Source organism: Lynx rufus, unplaced genomic scaffold (assembly GCF_022079265.1).
Source record: "Lynx rufus isolate CCGP_SWC_20201006 ecotype Redwood Valley unplaced genomic scaffold, mLynRuf1.p SCAF_15, whole genome shotgun sequence".
Taxonomy (NCBI): domain Eukaryota; kingdom Metazoa; phylum Chordata; class Mammalia; order Carnivora; family Felidae; genus Lynx; species Lynx rufus.
This window is the reverse complement of record NW_025814829.1, coordinates 23,112,478-23,138,190: the sequence shown is the minus strand read 5'-3', so window position 1 is coordinate 23,138,190 and position 25,713 is coordinate 23,112,478. Positions and strand designations below refer to the sequence as shown.

The 25,713-nt window shown below is 43.4% G+C and overlaps 1 protein-coding gene across 1 annotated transcript; it reads left to right on the top strand.

Annotated features, from left to right (window-relative positions):
- Positions 1-9,070: 9,070 nt before the first annotated feature.
- On the top strand, positions 9,071-23,605 carry TIMM17A (translocase of inner mitochondrial membrane 17A). The gene is made up of 6 exons (XM_047076689.1): positions 9,071-9,124; positions 13,604-13,703; positions 13,822-13,885; positions 18,585-18,713; positions 19,567-19,677; positions 22,714-23,605. The coding sequence occupies exons 1-6, from the start codon at positions 9,099-9,101 to the stop codon at positions 22,797-22,799; spliced, it is 516 nt and encodes a 171-aa protein (XP_046932645.1). The 5' UTR covers positions 9,071-9,098; the 3' UTR covers positions 22,800-23,605.
- The last annotated feature ends 2,108 nt before the right edge of the window (positions 23,606-25,713 follow it).

Here is a 25,713-nt window from a genome sequence, read left to right as displayed (position 1 = left end):
CCTGGCAAGGTGCGCTGGGACTCTTGCAGGGGCTGCTGGAGTCCTGGTGGGCGACGAGGGGGAGGCGCGGAGCTGACCTAGACGGAGCAGAGTGGGCTTGAGAGCAGACTCCCAGCTGGTCGAGGACACGGTGGCTCCTCCGCCCTGCCCTGCGGTGCCACAGGTGCCGAAGCGTTAACTGCAAGCTAGCTCCGAGCCCAGGGCTAGTGGACCCTGGCTGGTCTAACCAGCCGCCAATGAGACTTGACAACGGCCTGGCCCCGAAAGGGGAAGCCAATCCCCACACAGGGGGGGCGGGCCTGCCTCGCTGTCAGAGCTGTTTGAAACTTGAGGACATTCCAGGGAATCTTGGAGCTCTGTGTGACCAAATTTAGTACAGAGCATTTAGCCTTTTAAAGACAAGGGGGCCACGCAATGAGAAAAAGATACAAAAATGCAGAGCCTGGCAGAAGCTGATCAGAGCCACGGGAGGGCCAGAAAAGCAGGGATGGGGCCATGGGGGTTCAGGAACAGGCCAGCCCCAGGCACGTCCTGTTCAAGCACATATCTGACTTCTCCACCCGGGGTGGGTGTTGCCGTTGTCGGTACGTGGTCCACTGACTCCTTTCTACTGTATTTGGTAATGTGCTGGGGGACTTCCAGTAGTTTACAGCCCCAGGAAAGATACATGATCCCAGATCATCTGAACTACCTGCCCACCCGTTCTCTCTGGGAAGGAGAACCCTAGTGCTGAGCATCAGAGGCCCCAGCCACTTCTTGAGAGACAGAGAGAGAGGGAGAGAGAATAAATCTTCCCTGTGTACCCAAACTGAAAACTTGCAGGCTGTTTGGGGAAGACAGTGGGACCCGCGGAAGTCAGGAAACTCTTGAAGGACCGTCAATTTCCATGAAGTGCCATGGCTCTTAGCGAGAGGGTTCAGACCTCCCTCCCTTCTCATCTGCTTCCTCCGCTGCTGGGGCATCTGTAGACAGATCTCCTTTGGGAGCACCGGCAGGTTGCCACCCCACGTATAAATCCAGAGCACGACCGAGTGTGTCTTCGGGGAAATATAATTCTGGGCTGTTGGGAGGGATACTATGGCAGCAAGTCTGGCATGTTTCGTAAAAGGGCTTTCCACTGCTCATCCATCATGCTGCCTGCACAAGTCACAGAGACACTCAATCTCCTGCCCCCCTCCCTCCTGCCACAAAATCCCTTCTAGAAGCCCTGGTGTAACCCATCAGGGTAGATGCTTCGATCTTTCCTGGCGTCTTTCCATCCTAAGCCAGAGAGAGACTGTCACCTGATCAGCATCTGCTGAGTCCAGGGATCGTCTGGGACAAAAACTTGGCCCTGGCATTTAACGTCCACTAGTCCGGCTTTAGGTTAAGGCTGAGCAGGGGATGGCGCTGACTGGCGGGACTGGAGTGCAGAGGTGAGGCAGGGAGACCTGAGAGGAAGGGTGGAAGAAAGGCTTAGAGAATCCTGGGGGTTGTCATTTTTAGGAGGCAGTAGTCAGTCTGTCGGTGAGCCAGTAAGCATGTATTTATCGAGTGCTTACTATGTGTCAGGCATGGTTCTAAGGGCAAGGCATGTAACTAAAGATAGAAAATCAGGGGCGCCTGGCTGGCCCAGTGGGTGGAGCATCTGACTCTTGGTCTCAGGGTTGTGAGTTCAAGGCCCATGTTGGGTGTGGAGCCTAACTTCAAAAAAAAAAAAAAAAAAAGAAGAAGAAGAAAGAAAATAAAAAAGAAACTCAGTGTGGGCCCTGCCTTCTTATAGCTTACTTTCTATCAGTGAAGAGAATTAATAAGGAAATAATTTCAAGTAATTCATTAAACAATTAAAAGCCTACAAAATGCCTCAAAAGAGAAGTACAGGGGCCATAAGGAAACGCCACAGGGGAGGTCGCAGAGCAGGATGGCTTCATCACTCAAGCTTGGGCTCTCCAGGCCAAAGGACCATGCATGTTAGGTCCTGGAGTTGCTACTTACTGGTCAAGTGACTGAGGGTCAGCTTCATCATCTGTAAAATAAGGACAACATTGTAAGACTGTTGCGAACATTGGATCCAAACATACACATAGAACAGGTGTTATATTGATATATAGTAAATGCATAGTAATCATTAGCAGTTATTACAACTGTTACATAGTCATTTACAATTATTTATTTACTTGCTTCCTGGGTTCTTTTCTCCCCATCCCACCTCTTCTCTTATCTTTTTCTTTCTTTCCTCAGCAGTAACCACTCTCAGAGTGCGTGCGTGCGTGTGCGCGCGCGCGCGCGCGCGCGCACACACACACACACACACACACACACACCCCTTCTCATCTGGTCCTCACTCATTCATTCATTCATTCAAGCATTATTCAGATACTGCTATGTATAGATAGCATGTCAGGCACTACAGGGTAAGAGATACAAAAATAATTACAACATGGTTATTCTCTTTAAAATGTATGATTTATAGGGCAAAAACCAATTATACCGTAAGGCAAAGTGAAGCAAGACAGGTGGAAGCAATTGTTAAGAACCCAACAGAAGCTGCAGCAGTTTTGCAGGGAGAAGTCAAGGGGGGGCATCCCAGAGGGCATAACAAAGGACTTGAGCTAGCCTGAGGTGGGCTTTCCTTTGATATGCTCATGGAAAGGACACTTCCTGCACCTGCCAACCCCCAGCCCACCCCTACTCCTGTCTCGCCTTGGGTCACTCAGTCTTCACTCTCACTCTTGCCCAGCAGGGGCTTTCTGGAAGAGGCATCGTCTTCTGGGATCCCTGGCTCTGGAGCCACCTTGGCCAACCTCTAGTCTCCCAGGCCCCAGTCCACTAAAAGCAGCTCTCTTTCCAGCCTCCAACGATTCTTCTTTCTTAGGCTTTTGGCCAATAATGTTCACTTCTCCCAAAGAGCAGCCAGGGCCTGAATCAAAAACCACCTTCAGGGGCGCCTGGGTGGCGCAGTCGGTTAAGCGTCCGACTTCAGCCAGGTCACGATCTCGCGGTCCGTGAGTTCGAGCCCCGCGTCGGGCTCTGGGCTGATGGCTCGGAGCCTGGAGCCTGTTTCCGATTCTGTGTCTCCCTCTCTCTCTGCCCCTCCCCCGTTCATGCTCTGTCTCTCTCTGTCCCAAAAATAAATAAACGTTGAAAAAAATTTAAAAAAAAAAAAAAAAAACCACCTTCAGCCCCAGGGGTAGCCTTTGTACCATCTGGTTTCGGTGACCTTCCCTCTGGGTCCAGTGGTCTCTGCTTGAGGAACACACTCAAAAAACAGATCCACAGCTTCCAAAATTTAAGTCAGGACTCGTGGCCTCCTAACCAAAGTTTCTGCACATAAACCCCTGCACCTTCTCTGCCTCGGGTCCCACAATTCCAAACAGCTGGCTCTTCTGATATGATCCAGTCTGAGATTTTTTGCTCCCTAGAGTCCCAGGGACTGTGGGCTCACAGACTCTGAAAAGCTTCCCTTGAAAAGTATCACAGAGGGATCTGGAAGACTTAGGAACCCAGAGCCCAGGAGTCCAGTCTCCTCCAGCGCCTGCAGTGAAGGACCACTGCCCACTTACTCTGTAGGGGGCAAGAATTATCCAAGCTCAGAATCCACTTCCACCTGAAACAAACACACCTTGAGTGTCATGGGATTCTGACACAGCCTACTCCCCAGAGAAACATTTGCTGTTATGCTGGAACCGGGGGGAGAGAAAGGAAGAAAGAGAGACCTTAAGCTCTAGCCAAATATGTGGTGGTGGTGGGCATAGGGAACCAGAACCAATTTAACTAATGCTTAGGGTGGTTCTTTAACTAGACTGGATGACCCCACTGAAGTCACATTTTCACGAACATACAGTGACAGGCAGTATAGTATAGCAGATAAGACCACAGGCTCTGGAGTCAAATGACCTGGACTCAGATCTAAGATGTGTGACCTTGAGTAAGTTTTTAACCTCTCTCAGCCTTAGATGGAAAATGAGGACATTAAAAGCACCCACCTAAAGAAAAAAAAGTAGCTACTGCAGAGGGTTATGGAATTATTAAATAGATTAAATAAGATAACGCATGGGGCACCTGGGTGGCTCAGTTGGTTGGGCATCTGACTTCGGCTCAGGTCATGATCTCACTGCTCATAGGTTTGAACCCTACGTTGGGCTCTGTGCTGACAGCCTGGAGCCTGCTTCGGATTCTGTCTCCATCTCTCTCTCTCTCTCAAACATAAAATAAAAAAAAATTTTTTTTAGAAGATAATGTACTCTAAGGGCATAACATAGCATCAGACACATTGTCCGCACTCAATATATTGTGAGTCAATATATAATCACATTGGTTCTCTTCTCTGGTGGGGGGGAAGCTGGAAGTTTCTCTAAAGCAGCAGATTTTTTTTTAAATTTTTTTTTTCAACGTTTATTTATTTTTGGGACAGAGAGAGACAGAGCATGAACGGGGGAGTGGCAGAGAGAGAGGGAGACACAGAATCGGAAACAGGTTCCAGGCTCTGAGCCATCAGCCCAGAGCCCGACGCAGGGCTCGAACTCACGGACCGCGAGATCGTGACCTGGCTGAAGTCGGACGCCTAACCGACTGCGCCACCCAGGCGCCCCTCTAAAGCAGCAGATTTTGTCTCTAGAAGCAGGCCACTGGCCTGTCCTGGCACTCCTGAGGTGAGTGGTAGTGGGTAGAGGGGAGCTCTGAGACCGCACAGGCCAGACTAATGTCTTCCTGGAAGGAGAGCAAGGGGGAGCAAACGGGGCAGAAAGGGAAAAAGACTGCCTCCCCCACCCTCACCGTGACTAAAACCTCTCTGCCCACTAAAGAGGAGCCAGTCACAGACAGCAACCCCAAACCCGAGAGTCAGCTGTGGTGCAAGCCTCACTCGTCCATGCCGATTTGAGTTTCCCAGTGACTGGATCGGGCAGGGCTAGGGGGTTTGGAGACATGGCCCGTGTCCCCTGGGCAGACCAAACTCTTTAGGACTCCCACAGCCTCTGGCTCAGCGGAGCTCGACCTATGTAGGTCCAAGAACCTTGAAGGTACTGAGTGGCTGGGACGGGAAGAGTCTGAAAATGTCTATCCCCCTTCCTCCATAAGTTGGGTCTGTGTGGAAACAAGCATTCTTGGTTCCTTTACTCACTTGTGGTTTATTCTCTTGTTCGCTCCCCACAGAAGCTATTTCAGGCCTGCTGCTTACCCTATGACCTCATTGTATCCTTCTAGAATGAACTCCTTTAGCTATATTAATAAAGGACATAAAACTTAAACATTTTTTTCAATGTTTATTGATTTCTGAGAAAGAGAGAGAGAGAGACAGAGCGTGAGTGGGAGAGGGGCAGAGAAAAAGGAAGGCACAGAATCTGAAGTAGGCCCCAGGCTCTGAGGTGTCAGCACAGAGCCTGTCACAGGGCCTGAACTCACGAACCTCGAGATCCTGACCTGAGCCAAAGTCAGACACTCAACCAATTGACCACCCAGGTGCCCCAGGAGATAAAACTTTAATAAATCTTTTTTTTTTTTTTTTTACCCTGGAAGGGAAACAAATCTGGTCCAAGGAGGGAAGGGAGACATCTCTGCCTTTACTTTCCCATAATTAAATCTGCTCCAGAGAAAGTCCTGTCTCTAACTTTCTAAGGACATTGGCTTCTACAAACATGAAAAGAGAATCTGGAAGAATTTAGTTTTTAAAAAAAAAATTTAATGTTTATTTATTAATTTTTGAGAGAGAGAGAGAGGGCGTAAGTGAGGAAGGGGCCTCAGAGAGAGAAGACACAGAATCTGAAGCAGACTGCAGGCTCTGAGCTGTCAGCACAGAGGCCGATGTGGGGCTCAAATCCACAAGCAGTGAGATCATGATCTGAGCCAAAGTCAGACACTTAACCGACTGAGCCACCCTGGCATCCTGAAAGAATTTAGTTCTTAATACTTGGATGTGGAGACACATGAGAGTTTCTATATAGATAACCATCTCCTGACACAGCTTACTTCTCCAGTCTTGCTTCTCAAGTCATTGTCCACGTCTACTACCCTAGAACTTTATCATTTGATATAGCTTTGCTCTTGCTGCTTTAGTCTTTTTTTTTTTTTCAACGTTTATTTATTTTTGGGACAGAGAGAGACAGAGCATGAACAGGGGAGGGGCAGAGAGAGAGGGAGACACAGAATCGGAAACAGGCTCCAGGCTCTGAGCCATCAGCCCAGAGCCCGACGCGGGGCTCGAACTCACGGACCGCGAGATCGTGACCTGGCTGAAGTCGGACGCTTAACCGACTGCGCCACCCAGGCGCCCCTAGTCTTTTTTTTAATGTTTATTTTTGAGAGAGAGAGAGAGAGAGAGAGAGAGAGAGAGAGAGAGAGAGAGAGAGAGAAACATGAGCAGGGGAGGAGGGTAGAGAGAGATACAGAGGATCTGAAGCAGGCTCTTTGCTGACAGCAGAGAGCCCAATGCAGAGCTTGAACTCACGAACCATGAGATCATGACCTGAGCCAAGGTTGGCCATTTAACCGACTGAACCACCCAGGTGCCCCCTGCCTTAGTCTCTCTACTCCTCCATGGGACCAGCAACCCATCCAGTGACACCACCATGTTCCTTCCTGCCCACACCTTTGTTACTGTCATTCCCTCTGCCTGGCTTTCTCCTCTCCACTGATCAAGATCTGACCATACTTCAGGCTGTAGCTTACGTGCCAGATTGTCAAGCACATTTTGTGATCACCTTCAGGCCTCCAGGGCTCCCTCTCTCCTCTCACTTCCTCTAGCACTTACCATATTCTATGTCACACATTTTGGCATTTTATCATTTTGACCCAGCTATTTCTCAAGAGTGTGTTCTTTCTTCCCACGTACATTTGGAGGACCCTGAGAGTAGCAACCATATCAATATTTTATGTACTCGCTCTACCCTAATCCTAACACTAAGGACAATCCTGAGCACCGAGTAAGGGTCTTATAGTTGACTGGGGTTATCATCCCTCTAGTTTCTCTCTTGGTTCAGCATTGCCTATGCACCCTTGATATCTATTCAATGCTCATCTTTCCCCAATCTTAGCTCTCTCAGTGACCCCTCCCCCCAAGAATGGTCTAATTGTACAAGAGTGGAAGATGAAAAAAGCGAATTGTGGGAGGTGGCAGGGGTGGATAATTACTTCAGAGCCGTGTCACTGCCGGACGTGGCTACTTGATAGAGCTCACCTATCCAGGTGGCTCCCTGAGGCACGAGGGATGATCTCCCTTTCTTCACCTTGTTCCTCACCTTGGTCTCCCCTCCCTTGCCCCTTGTGGGGAAATCTCACGGCAAAACAGGCCCCTGAGTCACAGTTCTTTTAGTTCATACACGGAGCTGTTTTCCCCAAAGCAATACCCAGACGACCTGGATCACAGGGGTTTCAGCAGCAGTCTCTGGCGGGGCCCAGAGCACTAACTGTCACCAGTACACCCTGCTGTGTCGGATCACCAGCTCAAACGCCCCTCACCTTTATTGTGACTTTGCTCTCAAGGACCCCCATTCCTTTCTTCTATCATTCCTCAATGTCTTTGGCCATCCTTTCAGTGAGGGCCACGGCAGGTCTTCAGACTTCTTTCAGACTCACTAGGAGGAGATTAGGATACCTAGTTCTCTTCCAGGACGTTTCTTCACTCAGATGGAAATGGGTATTTTTGAGGGAGGGGTGACATCTTCCCCCTCTAGCCAAGGCTAAGTCCAAGGCCTTGCCCAGCCAAAACTGTCCTCTTACACCCTGTTATCTGTTGAAGTGAAAAGAAAGAAAAGAGTGAGAAGTCTGACAACACACGCTGTCCATCCAAGCGGTGCCTCCCAGAACAGTAAGGGACTTTAGGGTAGGGACTGTTGGAATGAAGTGAGCTGGGTAACCACAGCCTCAAGTCTGGCCCTCGGCTTGTAAACTCACACACTCAGTATCATCACCATTCCTGCTGATTGATTTGATTCAAAAGAACCCAGCTCACAAGAGGCAGATGCATAAACCAATATAACTATCAAGTGGACGAGAACAGTTGTGAACACAGGCCAGGGGATTCTCTCTTAAAGGAAAATCTATTCAGAAACCAAACAACACTCAGAAGACTGCATAAGGAATATGCAATAAGAACAAAGGGAGGTAACTAGAACTAAGGAATATTTCACTTGGGTCTTGGTGAGATCAGGGGAAAAAAAAAATCTTTGCCCCATGAGAATGCACATCTTTAGTTACTGAAATATTCATACCCATCAGGTCTGAGGAACTGACTAAATGTTAAATTCTTGCTCTCTGCCTTCCTCTTGTTGTCCATCTCCTACATTCTCTCTTCAGTCTGCACAATTAATTAGATTTAAAGGTTCTTAATTACAGTCACACATTCCAAAAAAAGTCGGGAATGGAGAAGAGCTCCTTTAACAGACATCCCATGACTGAGGTTTTGTTAACTGTAAGCTAAAAGAGGTCGATGGGTCCCCATGCTTTTGGGCTCCTCTTTTCTGGGCTAAACACCCCTCATCTTCTGGTGATCTTTTGGAAGGTGGCCCGGAAGAGGCTCTGTTGTCGTTATCCCTTCAAATCGAGGGCCCCAAATCGGTCGGAGAGTTCACGATGGTCCAGGTAAGTTCATTTCAAAAACATTTATCGAACATCACATTCCAAGCACTGTGACTATAAGGGACTGTGACACTGTCTGCCCGAATCCTGCTCCTGCTACGTGTAGTTTGTAAAAGCTTCACACACCATGGCGAATTAGCCAGCACTGATTCCCAAGTTGGCAACCAAAGTACAAAAAAAAAAAAAAAAGGAAAAAAGAAACATATTTTTAGGAAGTTTGGTGAACCCTAAAGGAATAATGCCAGGTCAGCTCAGTCCTCGGAACCTTCAGTGACCAGGTAATTCGAACTCCTCGCCACTGGGTTGCTGCCAGTCTACGTAACCAAGACTACCAGCTTTCGGGGACCCGGGCAGGGCCAGCTCTGCCGCGTCGCGCCGCTGCCCCGCCCACACGCTGCCCCTGAAGTCCAGGCTCCCATTGGTTGCGGGAGGAAACGGTGAACCAATCCACATAGACTTTAACGCCCTGCTCTCGCGATCACTTCCGCCGCTAGGGTCAGGCTCCGCCCAGCTTGCCCGGCATCACTCGCGCCGGTGGAGTCAAGATGGAGGAGTACGCGAGAGAGCCTTGGTGAGCTTTACCACTGTCCTTGCTTTTAGTCCTGCCCCTCTGCTCACGGTCCTCGTTCTCCCCTGCCCAGTCCCCTGAGGTGCAGGCCGGCCTCAGTCGCAGGCTTGTCGGCGTGGGTTTGTTCACCGTAGGCAGCACCGTCTTGAGCAGCCAGTCGGCTTCTCAGTCCTGTGCTCCCTGGGCGGCATGTGACAGCCTCGCCGCCTCCAACCTGGCACTCTGGTGACCTTGTGTTGGATGAGGAGGTCCAGACTTGGGCTAGTGGGAGCCTCGGAACTTGCTCCCAGCCCAGGACGCGGTCGCCTTGTGCGGGGTTAGTAATAATCCCCCCTGTACGCTGAGGTGACCTTGGACGCGTCCCCGTGCCACGCTTTGATCAGTTCCTGTGTTGAAGAGGGACAGTAGGGCTCTGAGGGAGTGCCATTCTGGAGGCATTATTTGTATCGGGGGATGTGTCCGCAGGGCTAAGCATTTCAAATGTGTGGAACAGATTTTACCCAAAGGGTCTGGATAAACTCCTCTAGTCAGGGGCCTCGTATTCGTGCTTGGAATTCTCCCTTGGTAGACAAGGGGGACAAGAATTATCTGGAAAATAGAGATAGTAGCATGTGTTCTTTGAGAAGCCATGAACAGAAACTCACGTATTCATTCAGTATTTGAATGAGGTCTCTGTGCTCACCACTTTATAGGTTCAAAAGAGTAAAAGCATGAGTAAGTCAAGCACATAAAACGGCAGAATTGCTGTAAGAAGTCTCAGGTTGCCTAACTTTAAGGCTTGGGGGGGGTGGTTCTTAAGTGAGAAATCAAATCTTGGTTATTTGGGTTAATCAACTGTTTAATTGTGTGAGAGCAAAAGGCAAGGTGTCCTCAATTTGTGAAGGTGCCCAGGACTTTATATTATTATCTTGCCAGCAGTAGCCATGTTACCTGCTTTGTGCCTTTTCTTTTTTTTTTTTTTTTAATCCCTTAACTAGGATACAGGGCATATGTTTCAGTACCTCCTGGCTCTTTAAAATTACCAAGGGGCGCCTGGGTGCCTCAGTTGGTTAAGCATCTGACTCTTGACTTAGGCTCAGGTCATGGTCTTTCAGTTGTTGAGATTGAGCCCGGTGTCCCGCTCAGGCTGACATTGTGGAGCCTGTGTGGGATTCTCCTTCCCTCTCTCTCTCTCTCTCTCTCTCTCTCTCCCTCCCTCCCTCCCTCCCTCCCTCCCTCCCTCTCTCTCCCTCTCTCCCCCTCTCTCCTACTCTCTCTTTCTGCCCCTCCTGCACGCTCTCGCCCTCTCAAAATAAGTAAACTCAAAAAAATTTAAAATTACCAAACGTAATTATCCTTCTTCCTAAGTCATGCTTACATGTGCTGAATTCAGCACATTGTAGACTGCTGTTATCAGCAGCTGTTGGATATATTTTTTAACTTTGTTGAGTTAAAGATGTTACAATGAATTTTTATCTAATCAATTAGGTGGTCCCTTTGTTTTCTCTTAGTACATATGTCCTGAAGCAATAGAGTCAGTTGTCTGGTTAGTTTTGTAGTGAAAACTACTTTGATCTGGGGCACCTAGATAGCTCAGTTAAGCATCCTACTTTGACTCAGATCATGATCTTGTAGTTCATGAGTTTAAGCCCTGCGGCCGACTCTGATGACAGCTCAGAGCCTGGAGCCTGTTTCAGATTCTGTGTCGTCTTCTCTCTCTGCCCCTCCCGTGTCCGTGCTCTGTCTCTCTCTCAAAAATAAACAAACATTAAAGAAAAGTTACTCTGATCTTCTGTACTGCCCTGTTTGATAAGAGCATTTTCTCAAGTCATTCACCCTCAAACTATAAGCATCTTTTTCCTCCCTCCACACCACCCAGCCTCCAAACAGGCATACCATAAGCAGTCTGAATTCTTTCATGATCTGCTTTTCCATTCCTGTTGTCACGATCTTACCGGCATCCTTATGCCTTTTACAATACCTTCCTAATTGCTCTCCTTACCTCCAGCCCACTTTAATACATCATATGGACTTAATCATCCTAAGTACTTCTTTTATCATAGTGTCTTTTCAAAAACCCATAGTCTGTATGATATAATGGAAACGATTTAGAGTTTTGAAGTTCTAGATTTTTGTATTTAAATTGTACTAGTTACGTATATGACATTTGGAAATTTACTTAATCTCTGTCTGAGACTCTGTTCACCTGTAAAATGAAGAGGAGACAGGAATACTTTTTCTGCAAAGTTAAGATTAGAGATTCTACAGGAAAATAACCTTTTTTGAAAATCATAGGTCTTATTTGCATTGAAGGCACCTACAACATAGTTAATACTTAACAAATGAAAACTTAATTGTGTTGTTACTTGTTCCCTGTATTTGTATTTACATTCTTTTATTATTTTTTAAAAAGTTTATTTATTTTCGAGAGAGAGAGAGAGAGAGAGAGCGAGCGAGCGCAACAGGGTGGGTTGGGAGCAGGGACATAGAGAATCCTAAACTGGTTCTGTGCTGTGAGTGTGGAGCTAGTCGGGGCTCAAACTCAAGAACCATGAGATCATGACCTGAGCCAAAATCCAAAGTCCGATGCTTAATCAACTGAGCTACCCAGGCGCCCCTAGTATTTGTATTCTTTTAGAGTCTAGCTTCAATCTTCCTTTTGTATAGTCTGTGACTTCTCTGCAGGAACATTTTGATTTAGCCAGAATTTAGCCAGATTTAGCCAGATTTAGCCAGAAACCGTTTCCATCTTGCCTTTGTTTTGGACATCCTCTCTTGGAATACTCTGCTCTCTGATCTGAATCCTGCTGTTCTTTACTGATTATTTTAATCCTCAACTAATAAAATCATTTGGACTAGATCTTTTTTTTTTTTTAATTTATTTTTGAGAGAGAGAACGAACATGAGCGGGGAGGGCCAGAGATAGAGGGAGACACAGAATCTGAAGCAGGCTCCCATGTGTCAGCACAGAACCCATGAACCGTGAGATCATGACCTGAGCCAAAGTCAGATGCTCAACCAACTGGGCCATCCAGGCGCCCCTGGACTAAATCTTTTAAAGTTACTGGCCCACCACTCAGAGGGAGCCACTGATTCATTCTCCTTTATCTTTTCTCTGTACTTACTCTTAGTGTTTCTACCATTCTAAAGAAATTTTCTCAGTCCTTTTTAGTTTCAAAGCACTGCTTAAACTGTTAAAGTGAAATCAGATCACCTTGGCATTGTGTTGAACCATAGACTGAATCAGTAGATACCGGGTACGGTGTTGAGAGCCTGCAGGTCTAACAAACTCCAGGTGTTGCTGAATTTGCTTTTAGGATCACAAAAACAAACCTTGGGTAGCAAGGCCCCCAAGCATCCTGCTTGTGACAATTGGAAAATGTGCCGCGTGAGGGGCACCTGGGTGGCTCAGTCCGATAAGTGTCCAACTCTTGATTTCAGCTCAGGTCATGATCTTGTGATTTGTTGGTTTGAGCCCCGTGTCGGGCTCCACACTGACACTGTGGAGCCTGCTTGGGATTTTGTCTCTCTCACAGAATAAATAAATAAACTTAAAAAATATATAATGAATTTACTCATTCACAGACTTTTTTATAAGCCAAATTCCTAGAATAGTAGTTCTTGTTCTACTGATGACATTATTCAGATTTCATTGTGTTGTATAAGTTAGGTTGCTACATTTGGAAGCTAAGTTTACAAATTTAACCTCTAATTATTGGAGATTAGAGTATTCCAGTGTGTAAATGGACCTGATACAAAGTAAAGTTCCAGGTGCTAACTGGGACTCAGTAAACCCGGAAAGAATTTCATACTTTAAAAAATGTTTAAATTTGTCTCCCTCTGCCCCTATTGAATCTTCATTTTGGGGGGGTCTCAACTTTAAATTTTACTGCAGCTGGAGGGCTTACTTTGGTCCCTGGGAGATTGGATCAACATTGATTATAATGTAATTTCCTAAATATTTGCTCATTCACTTTTGCACAGTGCCCAACTTAGATGCAGTAATTATTAAGTGAAAATTAAGTGCTGTTAACACTAGGGAGTTAAAGCCAGTTCCATTCCGGGGCGCCTGGGTGGCTCGGTCGGTTAAGCGTCCGACTTCGGCTCAGGTCACGATCTCGCGGTCCGTGAGTTCGAGCCCCGCGTCGGGCTCTGTGCTGACGGCTCAGAGCCTGGAGCCCGTTTCGGATTCTGTGTCTCCCTCTCTCTCTGCCCCTCCCCTGTTCATGCTCTGTCTCTCTCTGTCTCAAAAATAAATAAACGTTAAAAAAAGAAATTAAAAAAAAAAAAAAAAAGCCAGTTCCATTCCTTATGGCTTGGAGCTGAATAGATACCAGTATGTTCAGAATCCTTTATCTTTGTCTACATGTTTATTTTATTGGTTGAAGTAAGCCCTGTATTGGAATCTGTTGTATCCCTTGGTATGTTAGCAAAGAAAGTTTTATGGTTTATGAATGAGAAATACAGTCATCTTTTTATTTTTGTTTTTTTTCCCATTCTTAGCCCTTGGCGAATTGTGGATGATTGTGGTGGGGCCTTTACGATGGGTACCATAGGTGGTGGTATCTTTCAAGCAATCAAAGGTTTTCGCAATTCTCCAGTGGTAAGTGGGTGAATGGTCTTATTTTATCATTTGAAATCGGGGTTCGCTAATATCGCTGGTGGCCCTATCAGTGGGTTGGAAATGTATTTCTAATGTATTTTTGGTTGCTTCTTTATAGGGAGTAAACCACAGACTACGAGGGAGTTTGACAGCTATTAAAACCAGGGCTCCACAGTTGGGAGGTAAGCAGAATTTTTCCATTTGTACTTCGTACTAGCTTTCCTTGTTCATTTAAAGACGCAGCTCTGGGTTTTTTCTTCGTTTTTAGCTTATACCAGTTAGTGAGTTTCGTTCAGTGTAACAGCTTGTTAGAAATTACTATAAGTTCTTCTTGATTTATGATTTATTCAGAAAGTTAACTGGAATTGCTGTATCCATTCATTTGAAAATTTTGTCTCTGTCCTTCAAATGCTCAGTGGTATTTCGGTTTTGTTTTTTTCTTCTTACCTAAAGGAAGACAGTGTGTTTAAAGCTTCGGTTTGTGAGCATCAAGAGTGATAGCTTCTGGGGTAATATAAAACTGAAGAGAAAGTGATCTGAAGGATTGAGGTTTCGTGAGAGACAAACTGATGATGCCGATCAGGCTTCTGTCCAAGGTTCGGCTTTGGATGTTGCACAGAGGTCATTGCAAAATTTGAGAAGAATTCATTACGCTTTTTAAACTTGGTTATTCAGAAGTTGGGAGAAGAGAGATAAAAAAAACTTAGAGACTATATTCATATACGAAGATACAGTTGGTTTGGAGAGACCATATAGAACACATGAAAAAAATTAAATACTTTTAGTCATTCCTTAGTAATTTTGTGCATCAGAAGAAATAGTCCTGTCTTTGTTTTTAGCAAATTTTTCTTTGGAAGACTAGCTAAGAGCTGCCACTTATGGAGTGCTTGCTGTGTGCCAAGCACTCTGCTAAGGGTTCCCCAGCATTATTTTAATCGTCACAATAACATGAGGTCAGTATTATTATCCCCATTTTCCAGATGAGGGAATCAAAGCTCTGAGAGCTGAAGTGATGGTATATCTTTTTCTTTCCTATGAAATAATTATATCCTCTGGAAGGTAAATAGTTACTCATTTTCCTTTCCTTTAATGGTTACCATGTTGTTCAAGAATGATAAGTTGTATTAAAGCACACACCAGATCCTGAATTCCCAGTATATGCAGAAGTCATATAGGTTTTTATATATGTTTTAAGAGCTGCTTCTGTCATATTATGCTTTTTCAGTGAATGAAAAAACAATCAGGTAATGTTACAGCCAAGAGGAGCTTAAAGAGACATGACCATTAAATGTAATTTGGTATCCTGGAACAGAAAAAAAACATAGAAACTAAAGAAATCTGAATTAAGTGTGGACTTTAATAATATATTGATATTGGGTCATTAATTGTGCAAATGCACCATGGAAATGTAAGATGTTAGAAGTTAGGGAAACTGGGGGGCCTGGGTGGCTCAGTCGGTTGAGTGTCCAACTCTTGATTTTGGCTCAGGTCATGATCCCAGGGTCGGGGGATCAAGCTCTGTGTCAGGCTCAAGACTGCTTAAAATTCTCTCTCTCTCTCTCTCTCTCTCTCTCTCTCTTTGTCATTCCTTAGTAATTTTGTGCATCAGAAGAAATAGTCCTCTCTCTCCCCCTCTCCCCCCCCTCTCCCCCTCTGCCCCTCTCCCTCACTAGCGCTCTCTCTCTCTTAAAAAAAAAAAAAATAGGGGCACCTGGGTGGCCCAGTCGGTTAAGTGGCCGACTTTGGCTCAGGTCATGATCTCTCGGTCTGTGAGTTCGAGCCCCACGTCGGGCTCTGTGCTAACAGCTCAGAGCCTGGAGCCTGTTTCAGATTCTGTGTCTCCCTCTCTCTGACCCTCCCCCGTTCATGCTTTGTGTCTTTCTGTCTCAAAAATGAATAAACGTTAAATAAATAAATAAATAATAATAATAAAAATTGGGGAAACTGGATGTGGGATATATGGGAACTCTATATCTTCACAACTTTTCTGTGACTTTAAAAGTGTTCTAAAATTAAACAATCAGGGTGAAATAGAGGAAGAGTAAGTTGGTATGAGTGAATTGGGATTGTTTATTTCAATCCTTGGGATTGGTTTTTTAAGAAAGCTATTGAAAAATCTTTATGGTGCCTTGCTTTTTTAAAAATACTGGCATGAGGGGTGCCTGGGTGGCTCAGTTGGTTAAGCATCTGACTTTGGCTCAGATCATGATGATCTCACAGTTTGTAGGTTCCGGCCCCATGTCAGGCTCTGTGTTGACAGCTCAGAACCTAGAGTCTGCTTCGGATTCTGTGTCTTCCTCTCTCTCTGCCCCTCCCCTGCTCGTGCTCTGTCTCTCAAAAATGAATAAATGGTTAAAAAAAAAATTAAGGGGTGCCTGGGTGGCTCAGTCCATTAAGTGGCCGACTTCAGCTCAGGTCATGATCTCGCAGTTTGTGAGTTCGAGCCCCGCGTCGGGCTCTATGCTGATAGCTCGGAGCCTGGAGCCTGCTTCCAATTCTGTGTATCCCTCTCTCTCTGCCCCACTCCCTCTCACACTCTGTGTCTGTCTCTCAAAATAAGTAAACATTAAAAAAAAATTTTTTTTTTTTTAAATTAACAATACTGGGATGAGGGGTGCCTAGGTTGCTCAGTCAGTTAAGCCACTGACTCGGGCTCAGGTCATGATCTCAGGGTTTGTGAGTTCAAGCCCCACATTGGACTCTGTGCTGATAGCTCAAAGCCTGGAGCCTGCTTCAGATTCTCTCTCTCTCTCTCTCTCTCTCTCTCTCTCTCTCTCTCTCTCTGCCCCTCCCCCACTCACACTCTGTCTCTTTCTCAAAAATGAATAAACATTAAAAAAATTTTTTTTTTAATACTGGGATAACATTTTCAATTTAATTCAGTGAGCATTTGCTGAGCTTTTCCAGTCAAAATCCAAGGGACAGGCAACATGGAAAATCACAATTGTATCCTGAAGAGTCTTATATTTTCATAGGGGAAATTTCATGGGGGACTTTTAACCCATCCCTATTATTCTTAAAGCATCTTTTGCATTTTGGAATAAGATACTCCAGGCTCATCGTATACTTACCCTGCTCTATCCATGAAGTCAGCCATTTCTCCACATAGCTCTGGCTCTGTTTAATTGAGAATGGTATTTAGAAGCCAAAATCTGGACACAAAGTGTATCATCGCTATTGGGGTGTTGCTGTTCCCAGGCCCTCTTTATAATAGAGCTTGGGGATGTATGTGTGTATATGTGAATACACACTAACCATGATATAAATATACAAACCCAAATTTATATCTGTACATACATGTTGAAAGTCATGAGATGACACTTATACTTCAATTCCAATCCAGCTGCACCGGATTTATTCTTACCTTCTCTCTTTTTATATGAATACCTCCCTCCTTGTCCTGCTTGGGCTGTGGCACCCCACATCAGGCCACCCTTCCACAAGGATACACTCAACTCCATGCCTGGCTGTCCTTCCTTGAGGACCCTTCCTTACACTGCTTTGGCTCTGGCTCTTCACACTGGGCCACCCCTCTGTTCAGACAGCCTCCTCACCCTTGGCCACCCATCTGTGCGGACATTCTCCTTGCCCTGCTTGGACTCAATGTCTCCATTCTCATCAGTAACCATAGCTTACTCTGGCAGTTATTCTTGGAGGATGGGCAAGTTTCACACTCTTTTGAGGGAGTGGGAGAGCCTTGTTTGAGGAATTTAGTGAAGCAGTTCTAATATACCTAGGCATCAGATCTCTCCCAGGGCATAGAATTACTGAGTTAGAAAACAGAACTAGTTTATTTTTATATAGTATATGATATCTAGTATTGGACCCAGAATGAGAGCTTACGCTATGCTTCAACTGGTTGTATCTACTAGATTTAGTGAATAGATAATGTGAAAACTGGGAAAGGATTTTGGTGATGATTTGGGTCTGACATTTGATGGAACCCAGTGTATTGCCCTTACTAACACACCCCTACTACTTTGAGATTTCAGAGGATAAAGAATAAAGTGACTAGAGCTCTTTGGGGCAGTTTTTCTTCTTTAATCATGATAAATATAACAACTCTTAATACGTATAAGTCATGTGTGCTCATTTTAGAAGATTTGGATAGTAAAGCAAGCACAAAGAAACTAAGTCATGTGCTATGTCACCCAGAGATGCCAACAGTTAAAATTTTAGTGTTGTCTTTCTACATTTTGTGTGTGCTTGTGTATGTGTATGTGTGGGTGTTTTCTATTTGACAAAATGGTTATTGAGTTTAGGAGAGTTTAAGTGCAAAGTAACTTAATTTAGTGTTGGTTTTAGTTTCATGGTTGAGGAATAGAAGGAGAGGGGAAAGATAATTTCTCTCCCCTTGATGTTCCACAGTTCTAACTATTTGTATCAGTCATGAGCCACTTTAGCATGTATTGGCTTACACCTATAATACATTCCAGGACAGCTGGATTTCTTTAGTATCCCCATTGGCGATTTCATAGAGTGTATATATGCTCAGTGACACTTAATGAAAGAAAAAAATAGAGGTAATGTAGAAGTATAAAAATAAAAAAAGGAAGAAACAGTGTGGCTTTGTTGTGTTTATTGCCTTTTGAACAGAGATACAGAGAGATTTGAATGTGTTTAGCCTGACTCTTCTAGGCCTGCTTATTTCTTTTAGGCTTTGGGCCATTGCTAATTTTCCAGCAGATAAAATACAACCCAAGCTTTATTAAAAAGATAAGTATTCTGCGTTTTGTTCAGTGCTTATCCAAACTTGTGTTTGCATGTATTAGTTTAGAGTGTGAGAGTTTTAAGAATATAGTATTGTTAAAGTTATTTTTGGCTGTAATATTTTAAATATAAGATGAAAAATGAAATTTTTGTTTTTTTTTAATAAAATAGGTAGTTTTGCAGTTTGGGGTGGTTTATTTTCCATGATTGACTGCAGTATGGTTCAAGTCAGAGGAAAAGAAGATCCCTGGAACTCCATCACAAGTGGTGCCTTAACAGGAGCCATACTGGCAGCAAGAAGTAAGCAATCATTATTAAAAAGGGGGGGGAAAAAGTAACCAATCATTATAGACACACTAGTAGAAGCAAGACTTTTTGGAAAACCTTATCTATCTTAATTTAATGACATTGGTAATACATAAAACCAAGCATCGAGTGGTTTAGAATAGCATGAATGTATATGGTGACATGGGGAGGGGGGTTGGGAATAGGAATATCTATTTATTTGGAATATTTGAGAATGAGAGAGTGTGGAGTTCTGACCTATACAGTGGTTAAGAGCATTTCAAGTTCCAATTCTGCCATTTACTACTGTGTGACTAGGCAGTTTGCCAAACTTTTTGTGCCATAGTTTCCTCATCGGGACTCTAGAGTTAATAATCATACCTGCCACATAGCATTGTTAGGAATAATGAGTTTAGAACCGTCTTTGGATCTTTGGAACAGAAAGCAACTCAGAATTTATGGGGGGTTAGTAGTTTGGGCCAGGGATCAGCAGACTTTTTCTGTAAAGGGCCGGATGGTAAATATTTTAGGTCTTTGTCAACAGATACTCAGCTCTGTGATTGTAACATGAAAGCGACCATAGACTATATGTAAATGAATGAGCATGACTGTACCAATACAACTTTATATAAACAGGCAGTGAGCTGGATTTGACCTGTGGGCCTTAGTTTGTTGACATTTGGTCTTAGCGAGAAAAAAGGTGGGGAGGGAGGGTAGCATGTAGCCATTTGGACAGCTCTTTCCTTTACTATATCTTATATTAAAGTAGATTTCTATTAAAGCAATCTCTTTGTTATTAATCTCTATTAATAACAATGTCTTTGTTATTAATTTCTATTAAAGCAATCTCTTTGTTATTAATATTCAGATGGACCAGTGGCCATGGTTGGGTCAGCCGCGATGGGTGGCATTCTCCTAGCTTTAATTGAAGGAGCTGGTATCTTATTGACAAGATTTGCCTCTGCACAATTTCCCAATGGTGAGTCTTCTTTCTGCTTACTACCATAGCTCAAACACTGGAATGGTCTCCTGATGTTGAGAGAGAACCTATCTTGTCTGCTAAAATGTGTTAGTTTGTGATTTCTACATTTGCCATGGTTCACGAAGATTACGATACTAGGCCCTGGTTCCATTTGAAAAGGTAGATGTGGATATAGTTATTGTGTTTAACCACAGTCACCAAAATGCTTTACTGAGATGGTTTGCTGTTGATTTTTCTTACAGTTCTCAGTTTTTGTCAGTGTTCCTGTGCTTATTCTAAGAAATTGCCAAGTCGTTTTATGCTTGAAGAAATGTCCTTGCAGATGTATTAACAATAATGATAGTCGACAACCTCTTACTGTATGTGTATGTGCCATGCCCTGTTCTAGATGCTGGGATATAGTGATGAACAAGGACTTACATTCTGGAGGGAGAAGACACACTAACACATTAACAGATAAATGAGATTTGATTGTGTTGCTTGCTGTGAAGAGAATGAAATATAGTGGTAGAAAGTGGCTGTGTTTGGGAGGGCCACTTGAGGGTTGGCAGGGAAATTTTTTTTGAAAAGTTGGTAAAATAATTTGTTGCTAATTGTTCTTACATGGTGTATGGGGAAAAGTTAAATTATGGGTTAAGTGATTGTTACACGGTCACGGAATATCTGCTTAGCTGTTAAATTGTGCACTTTCTTACAACTGCAGAAAACTTCATTTGTCTGTAAAGGGCCAGCATTCCCTTTGTCTGTAAAGGGGCAATATTCCTTGACATTGGAAGGAAGCAGAGAGATAATTGTGAGGATTTTAGTCGGAAAAATTTGACCTGGCATTTGGGGAAGGAAATATGCAGAAGAGCAACACATGTTGAAAATTATTTTTGGAGCTTGGAAAAGATTCAGCATAGAGTTAGGAATAGATCATAGCTCCCAGTTTGATTTGATTTCCCTCAGGCGCCTAGCAAGAGATTCAGTGTCTTTTTGGCACAAGTGTCAAGCACACTGCTCCGTAGATGCCAAGGATGATCTGGGGACCTCCTGGATCCTGTCACCTTCTGTTTCTGGTTTTTCATCATTACTTCTGAGTTAGTACTCTGTTAGGATAAGCACTTTCTAATTTTGCTTCGTAGTTTGTTTTTACCTACGTTAGTGTGAAAGGCTTCACATAAAACATCAGAAAATTTTCATTTTTTCAGAAATTCAGAGACTGATATAACAAAAACATTAGTTACACTGCCTTTTTTTTTTTTTTTTTAAAGTAGGTTCTTCACCCAACACGGGGCTTGAATTCATGACCCTGAGATCACGAGTCACATACTCTACCGACTGAGCCAGCCATGTGTCCCATGTTACATTGTCTTATAGGAATTAATCTTGGTTACTTTGCTTCAGGCTTTTTTCCTCAGAAGAGATCTTCAAAAGAAGTGCATTTTGGGGCGCCTGGGTGGCGCAGTCGGTTAAGCGTCCGACTTCGGCCAGGTCACGATCTCGCGGTCCGTGAGTTCGAGCCCCGCGTCGGGCTCTGGGCTGATGGCTCGGAGCCTGGAGCCTGTTTCCGATTCTGTGTCTCCCTCTCTCTCTGCCCCTCCCCCGTTCATGCTCTGTCTCTCTCTGTCCCAAAAATAAATAAACGTTGAAAAAAAAAAAAATAAAAAAAAAAAAAGAAGTGCATTTTACTTGAGACAGGAGATGTGTTTCTGAAAAGCTGTGCTGGGGAGAGGAATCTCTGAAGGAAGAGTTAAGCATATTTTTCCAATTAACTTACATGAACAAGTTTTTAAAACAGTGACCAAAATTAGATAAAACTCTAATAATGGTTACCTTTGGTTTACCTGTTTCACCCAATATCTTCTCTAGTTCTCTGAAATGAACAGAGAATGCCTTTACAGTGAAAAATAAATACATATCATTGGATTGAAGCATTGAAAAGCTTCAGGGAATTTTACCACTGCCCTCTTTCTCTCTTCTTTGTAGTTACTTTTTGGTCTCAGTTTCCCTGAAAAAAATAATTGTAATTATTCCCATAAAAGTCTTTTCTTTTTTTTTTTTTTTTTAAGAACCACATTTTTTTCTTAGTTCATAGGTCCCCTCCCATCCTTTGAAAACTAAAATATTACAAGACCTGGAGCACTTGGGTGGCTCAGTCGACTAATTGTATGACTTCGGCTCAGGTCATGATATCTCGGTTTGCAGATTCAAGCTCTGCGTTGGGCTCTGTGCTGACAGAGCCTGGAGCCTGCTTCGGATTCTGTATCTCCCTCTGTCTCTGCCTCTCCCTTGCTCTCTCTCTTTCTTTCTCTCTCTCTCAGAAATAAAATATTACAAAACTTTGATCTACAACAAGCTAGGGAATGTCTTCCCATTCCAGAACTCATTCTCTATTTCATTGGGTATATAAATTGGATCACTGAGTTCTCTTAAAACATGACGAAGATACTTAAATTAGTGAAAATAATTTTAAATAGCTACTGAAAAGTATGTCAAGAGGTGTGAAATTCTTCCAATCTTTATAGCAGCTTGTTACAGCAATTGCTGTAAAAACTTGAATTTACCTTTTGGGGCGCCTGGGTAGCTCAGTTGGTTGAGCGTCCAACTTAGGCTCAGGTCATGATCTCGCAGTCCATGGATTTGAGCCCCACATCGGGCTCTGTGCTGGCAGTTCAGAGCCTGGAGCCTGCTTCGGATTCTGTGTCTCCCTCTCTCTCTGCCCCTCCCCCACTCACGCTCTGTCTCTCTCAAAAATAAATAAACACTAAAAAAAAAACTTGAATTCACTTCTTGCTATAATTAATCCATCTGACTTTCCTGGCATAGCAGTTGGGAGCTGTTCATTCTGGAACATAAGGGAAGCCAGTCTGTCATGTTATACCAAATTTGGAGGCACTCTCATGAGAATTAGGCAGCAGAAATTCAGATGACCGCTCTAAGGTAGCACCTTATTTTTATTGAGTTGAGTGATTTACTCTCTACAAACACTTGCTCTTTTTAATTGTGTAATATTCAGGTGGTTTTTAAGATTCTTTTCTTTCTTAATCGCAGGTCCTCAGTTTGCTGAAGACCCCTCTCAGTTGCCTTCAGCCCAGTTATCATCCTCACCTTTTGGAGACTATCGACAATATCAATAGGACTTCTTTCCCAGGATTTCTTTACCAGAATGAGCTGTAGTTCAAGAAGGAATTTCAGAAGATAAGTTACGGTCTGCTTTTAAAACCATAGGTGGGACAGCTATGGCCAAATAGGCTTTGAAGAGACACTTAGCTCTTTTTTCTATTTAAAGGAACATGGGGGAGGGGTGGGGGCAGATGTGAAAAGATAATACATTTATTTATTCACACTTGGATTGCATTTGTGATAAAAATAAATGTCTAATATCTTTAAAAGAAAATATAACAAATGCTTAGAAGATGAAGGACCAAAGGGCAAACAACAATGAAGCATGACCATCATTTCCTTGGGGACCTCTCTGCCTGGTTTTGTGTGTTTTGTCAAACAATAAAAAAACTGCTGGAACTTGCTCGCTCTTTTAAGACGTAGAGTTCTACTTTCCATCCTCGAATACTTCAAATATTGAAAAGTACATTGAAAATTGCATGTTTTATAGTGAGGCTCTCATGTCACTTGAAGCAAATGATGTATGAGAAGAATTACACAGAGTTAACATGGATCATCTCACAGTAAATACTTTCTGCTTTGAAGGCTGAGGTAAAATATCCTCTACTTTGAAAGTGAAAATGTTATTTCTTGGTTTTGAGGATGTCGGATGTAAAACTCTTTTTACCTTTGAGGCTCCTGTGTCTTGATTTTTGATCATCAGCAACCTCACCAGAAACAACTTCCTTCCAATTCAATATGAAAAGAATCCATGGGGGCTATAGTAGCACTGGAAAAGTGTTTATTATGTGCTTGAAAATAAAATATATGCTGATTTTAATGTGTCTCAAGTCCCCTGAAGCCAGTCTTCATAAAGGGTATATTTTGGGGTCTGATTGGGTCTGGAAAATGGGTTAGCATTTCAGAATAGGCCATTTTACTGCTTGTATTGGAAATGACATGTGGCCTTACAGAAGGCATGAGGCTGTTCATCTGTGTGAAATGGGGAACAAATCCGTGTGGATGGAGTGAACACATGAACACACATTTATCTTTTAGCCCAGTGCCATACGCATAGTAAGCATTTAATTGCTAATTGTAGTTTGATCTTTTTTATGTTTGGTAAGATATACATAAAATATTGTGTATCAGTTTAACCATTTGTAAGTGTAGAGTTCACGGGCTCACGGGCATTTAAATACAGTGCAGTATTGGTGTAATCATCACAATTATGTATATTCAAAGCTTTTTCATGATTACCAACACAAACTTTGTATCCATTGAACAATAACTTCCCATTTCCCCTCCCCAAACCCACCCCTAGGCCCTGATAACCACAATTCTACTTCCTGTCTCTGAATTTGCCTACCAGGTAGCTCTTATAAGTGGAATCCTACAACATTTATCCTTTATCTTATTTCATTTAGCATAGTGTTTAAGGGTCTGTGTTGTAGCATGTACCAAAATTTCATTTCTTTTGATGGCTGATTAATATTCCATTGTAGGTATATGCCACATTTTATTTATTCCGCCATTGATGGACACTTGAGTGGCTTCTACCTTTTGACTACTGTGAATAATGCTGCTATGAACATGGGTTAGTCCCTGCTTAAAGTTCTTTAGGATATATACTTAGGAGCGGATTACTGGGGCATGTGGTAGTTCTAGGTTTAATTTTGTGAGGAACCACCAAACTTTTTCACAGCAGCTACACCATTTTGTGTTCCCACCAACAATGCACAAGGGTTCCAATTTCTCCACATCCTTGCCAACATTTTTCTTTATTTTTTAATTTTTAAAAAGTTTGTCCATTTACTTTTTGAGAGACAGCATGTGCACTTGAGCAGGGGAGGGGCAGAGAGAGGGAGAGAGAGAGAGAATCCCTAACAGGCTTCGCACTGTCAGCGCAGAGCCTGATTCAGGGCTTGAACCCCAGAAATGGTGAAATCATGACCTAAACCAAAATCGAGAGTCGGCTGCTTAACCAACTGATCCACGCAGGTGTCACTTATTTTCCTTTTTAAAAAATTATATCCTGTTTTGATTTACATACTCTTAATGACAAGTGGTAACGTGCTTGTTGGCCTTTTGTGTATCTTTTTGGAGATTTGTTTTTAAGTCTGTAGCTCTTAAGCTTAAAGTCACAAGTACAAGGAGATATCTATCAGAAGAGCAATTCAAAGCTGAGAACATGTTGAATTGTGTACAATTCTCAAGGTCTCCTAAATTCCTTAAATGGTCTGTCAGTTTGGAAAGTAAGTTCCTTTCTTGAGAATTCTTTTTCTTTGAAGATTGTGTATATGGGATGTTAGTATGTTTTTGCCATTTTATTGGTTAACACGGGTGTCTTCCGACTCAGCATATCTGAAGCAATCCTTGGTTACAAATGAATTTTCTGGAATTAGGAGTGGGGTAAAAGAGAAAAAATTTGAAAAAGATGGAAATCCAATTCTTTTTGAAGAACTTTAAATTTGATTCCACCATATGCAGGATCCTAGATAGAATAAAACCTTGCCAGTATGTTTCCCAGGCTTCCTGCCTCTCTCCTAGTTGGTTGATACCCTTCTTACTCTTTGTATCTTGCAGTTAGGAGAGGCTTTGCTCTTGTGCAAAGGCTTTCTACCCTTAATGGTTGAGCTTAGCTTTAGGGCAGTGGCTCAAACTTCTGTAGAGATGAGGCCTAGAGGAAGAAAGTATAAAAGGGGGAAAACAAACTTTATTCCTTTTTTTTTTTCTGCTTGAAACCCTACAGAGCATCTGTGGTGTTCCTGGCACAGGTTGTTTTATCACAACCCAAGAGCTTCTGTGCTATTTCCTCTGCCTGCCTGCCTCTTATTTTGCTGGCTCATTCCTGGTAGTTTTTAAAGACTCAGCTCAGGTGCGTTCTCTGCAGACTACTTGGAAAGTGCTTGGACTGAGCCAGGTCTCCTTTCCTTATCTGTTGTCACA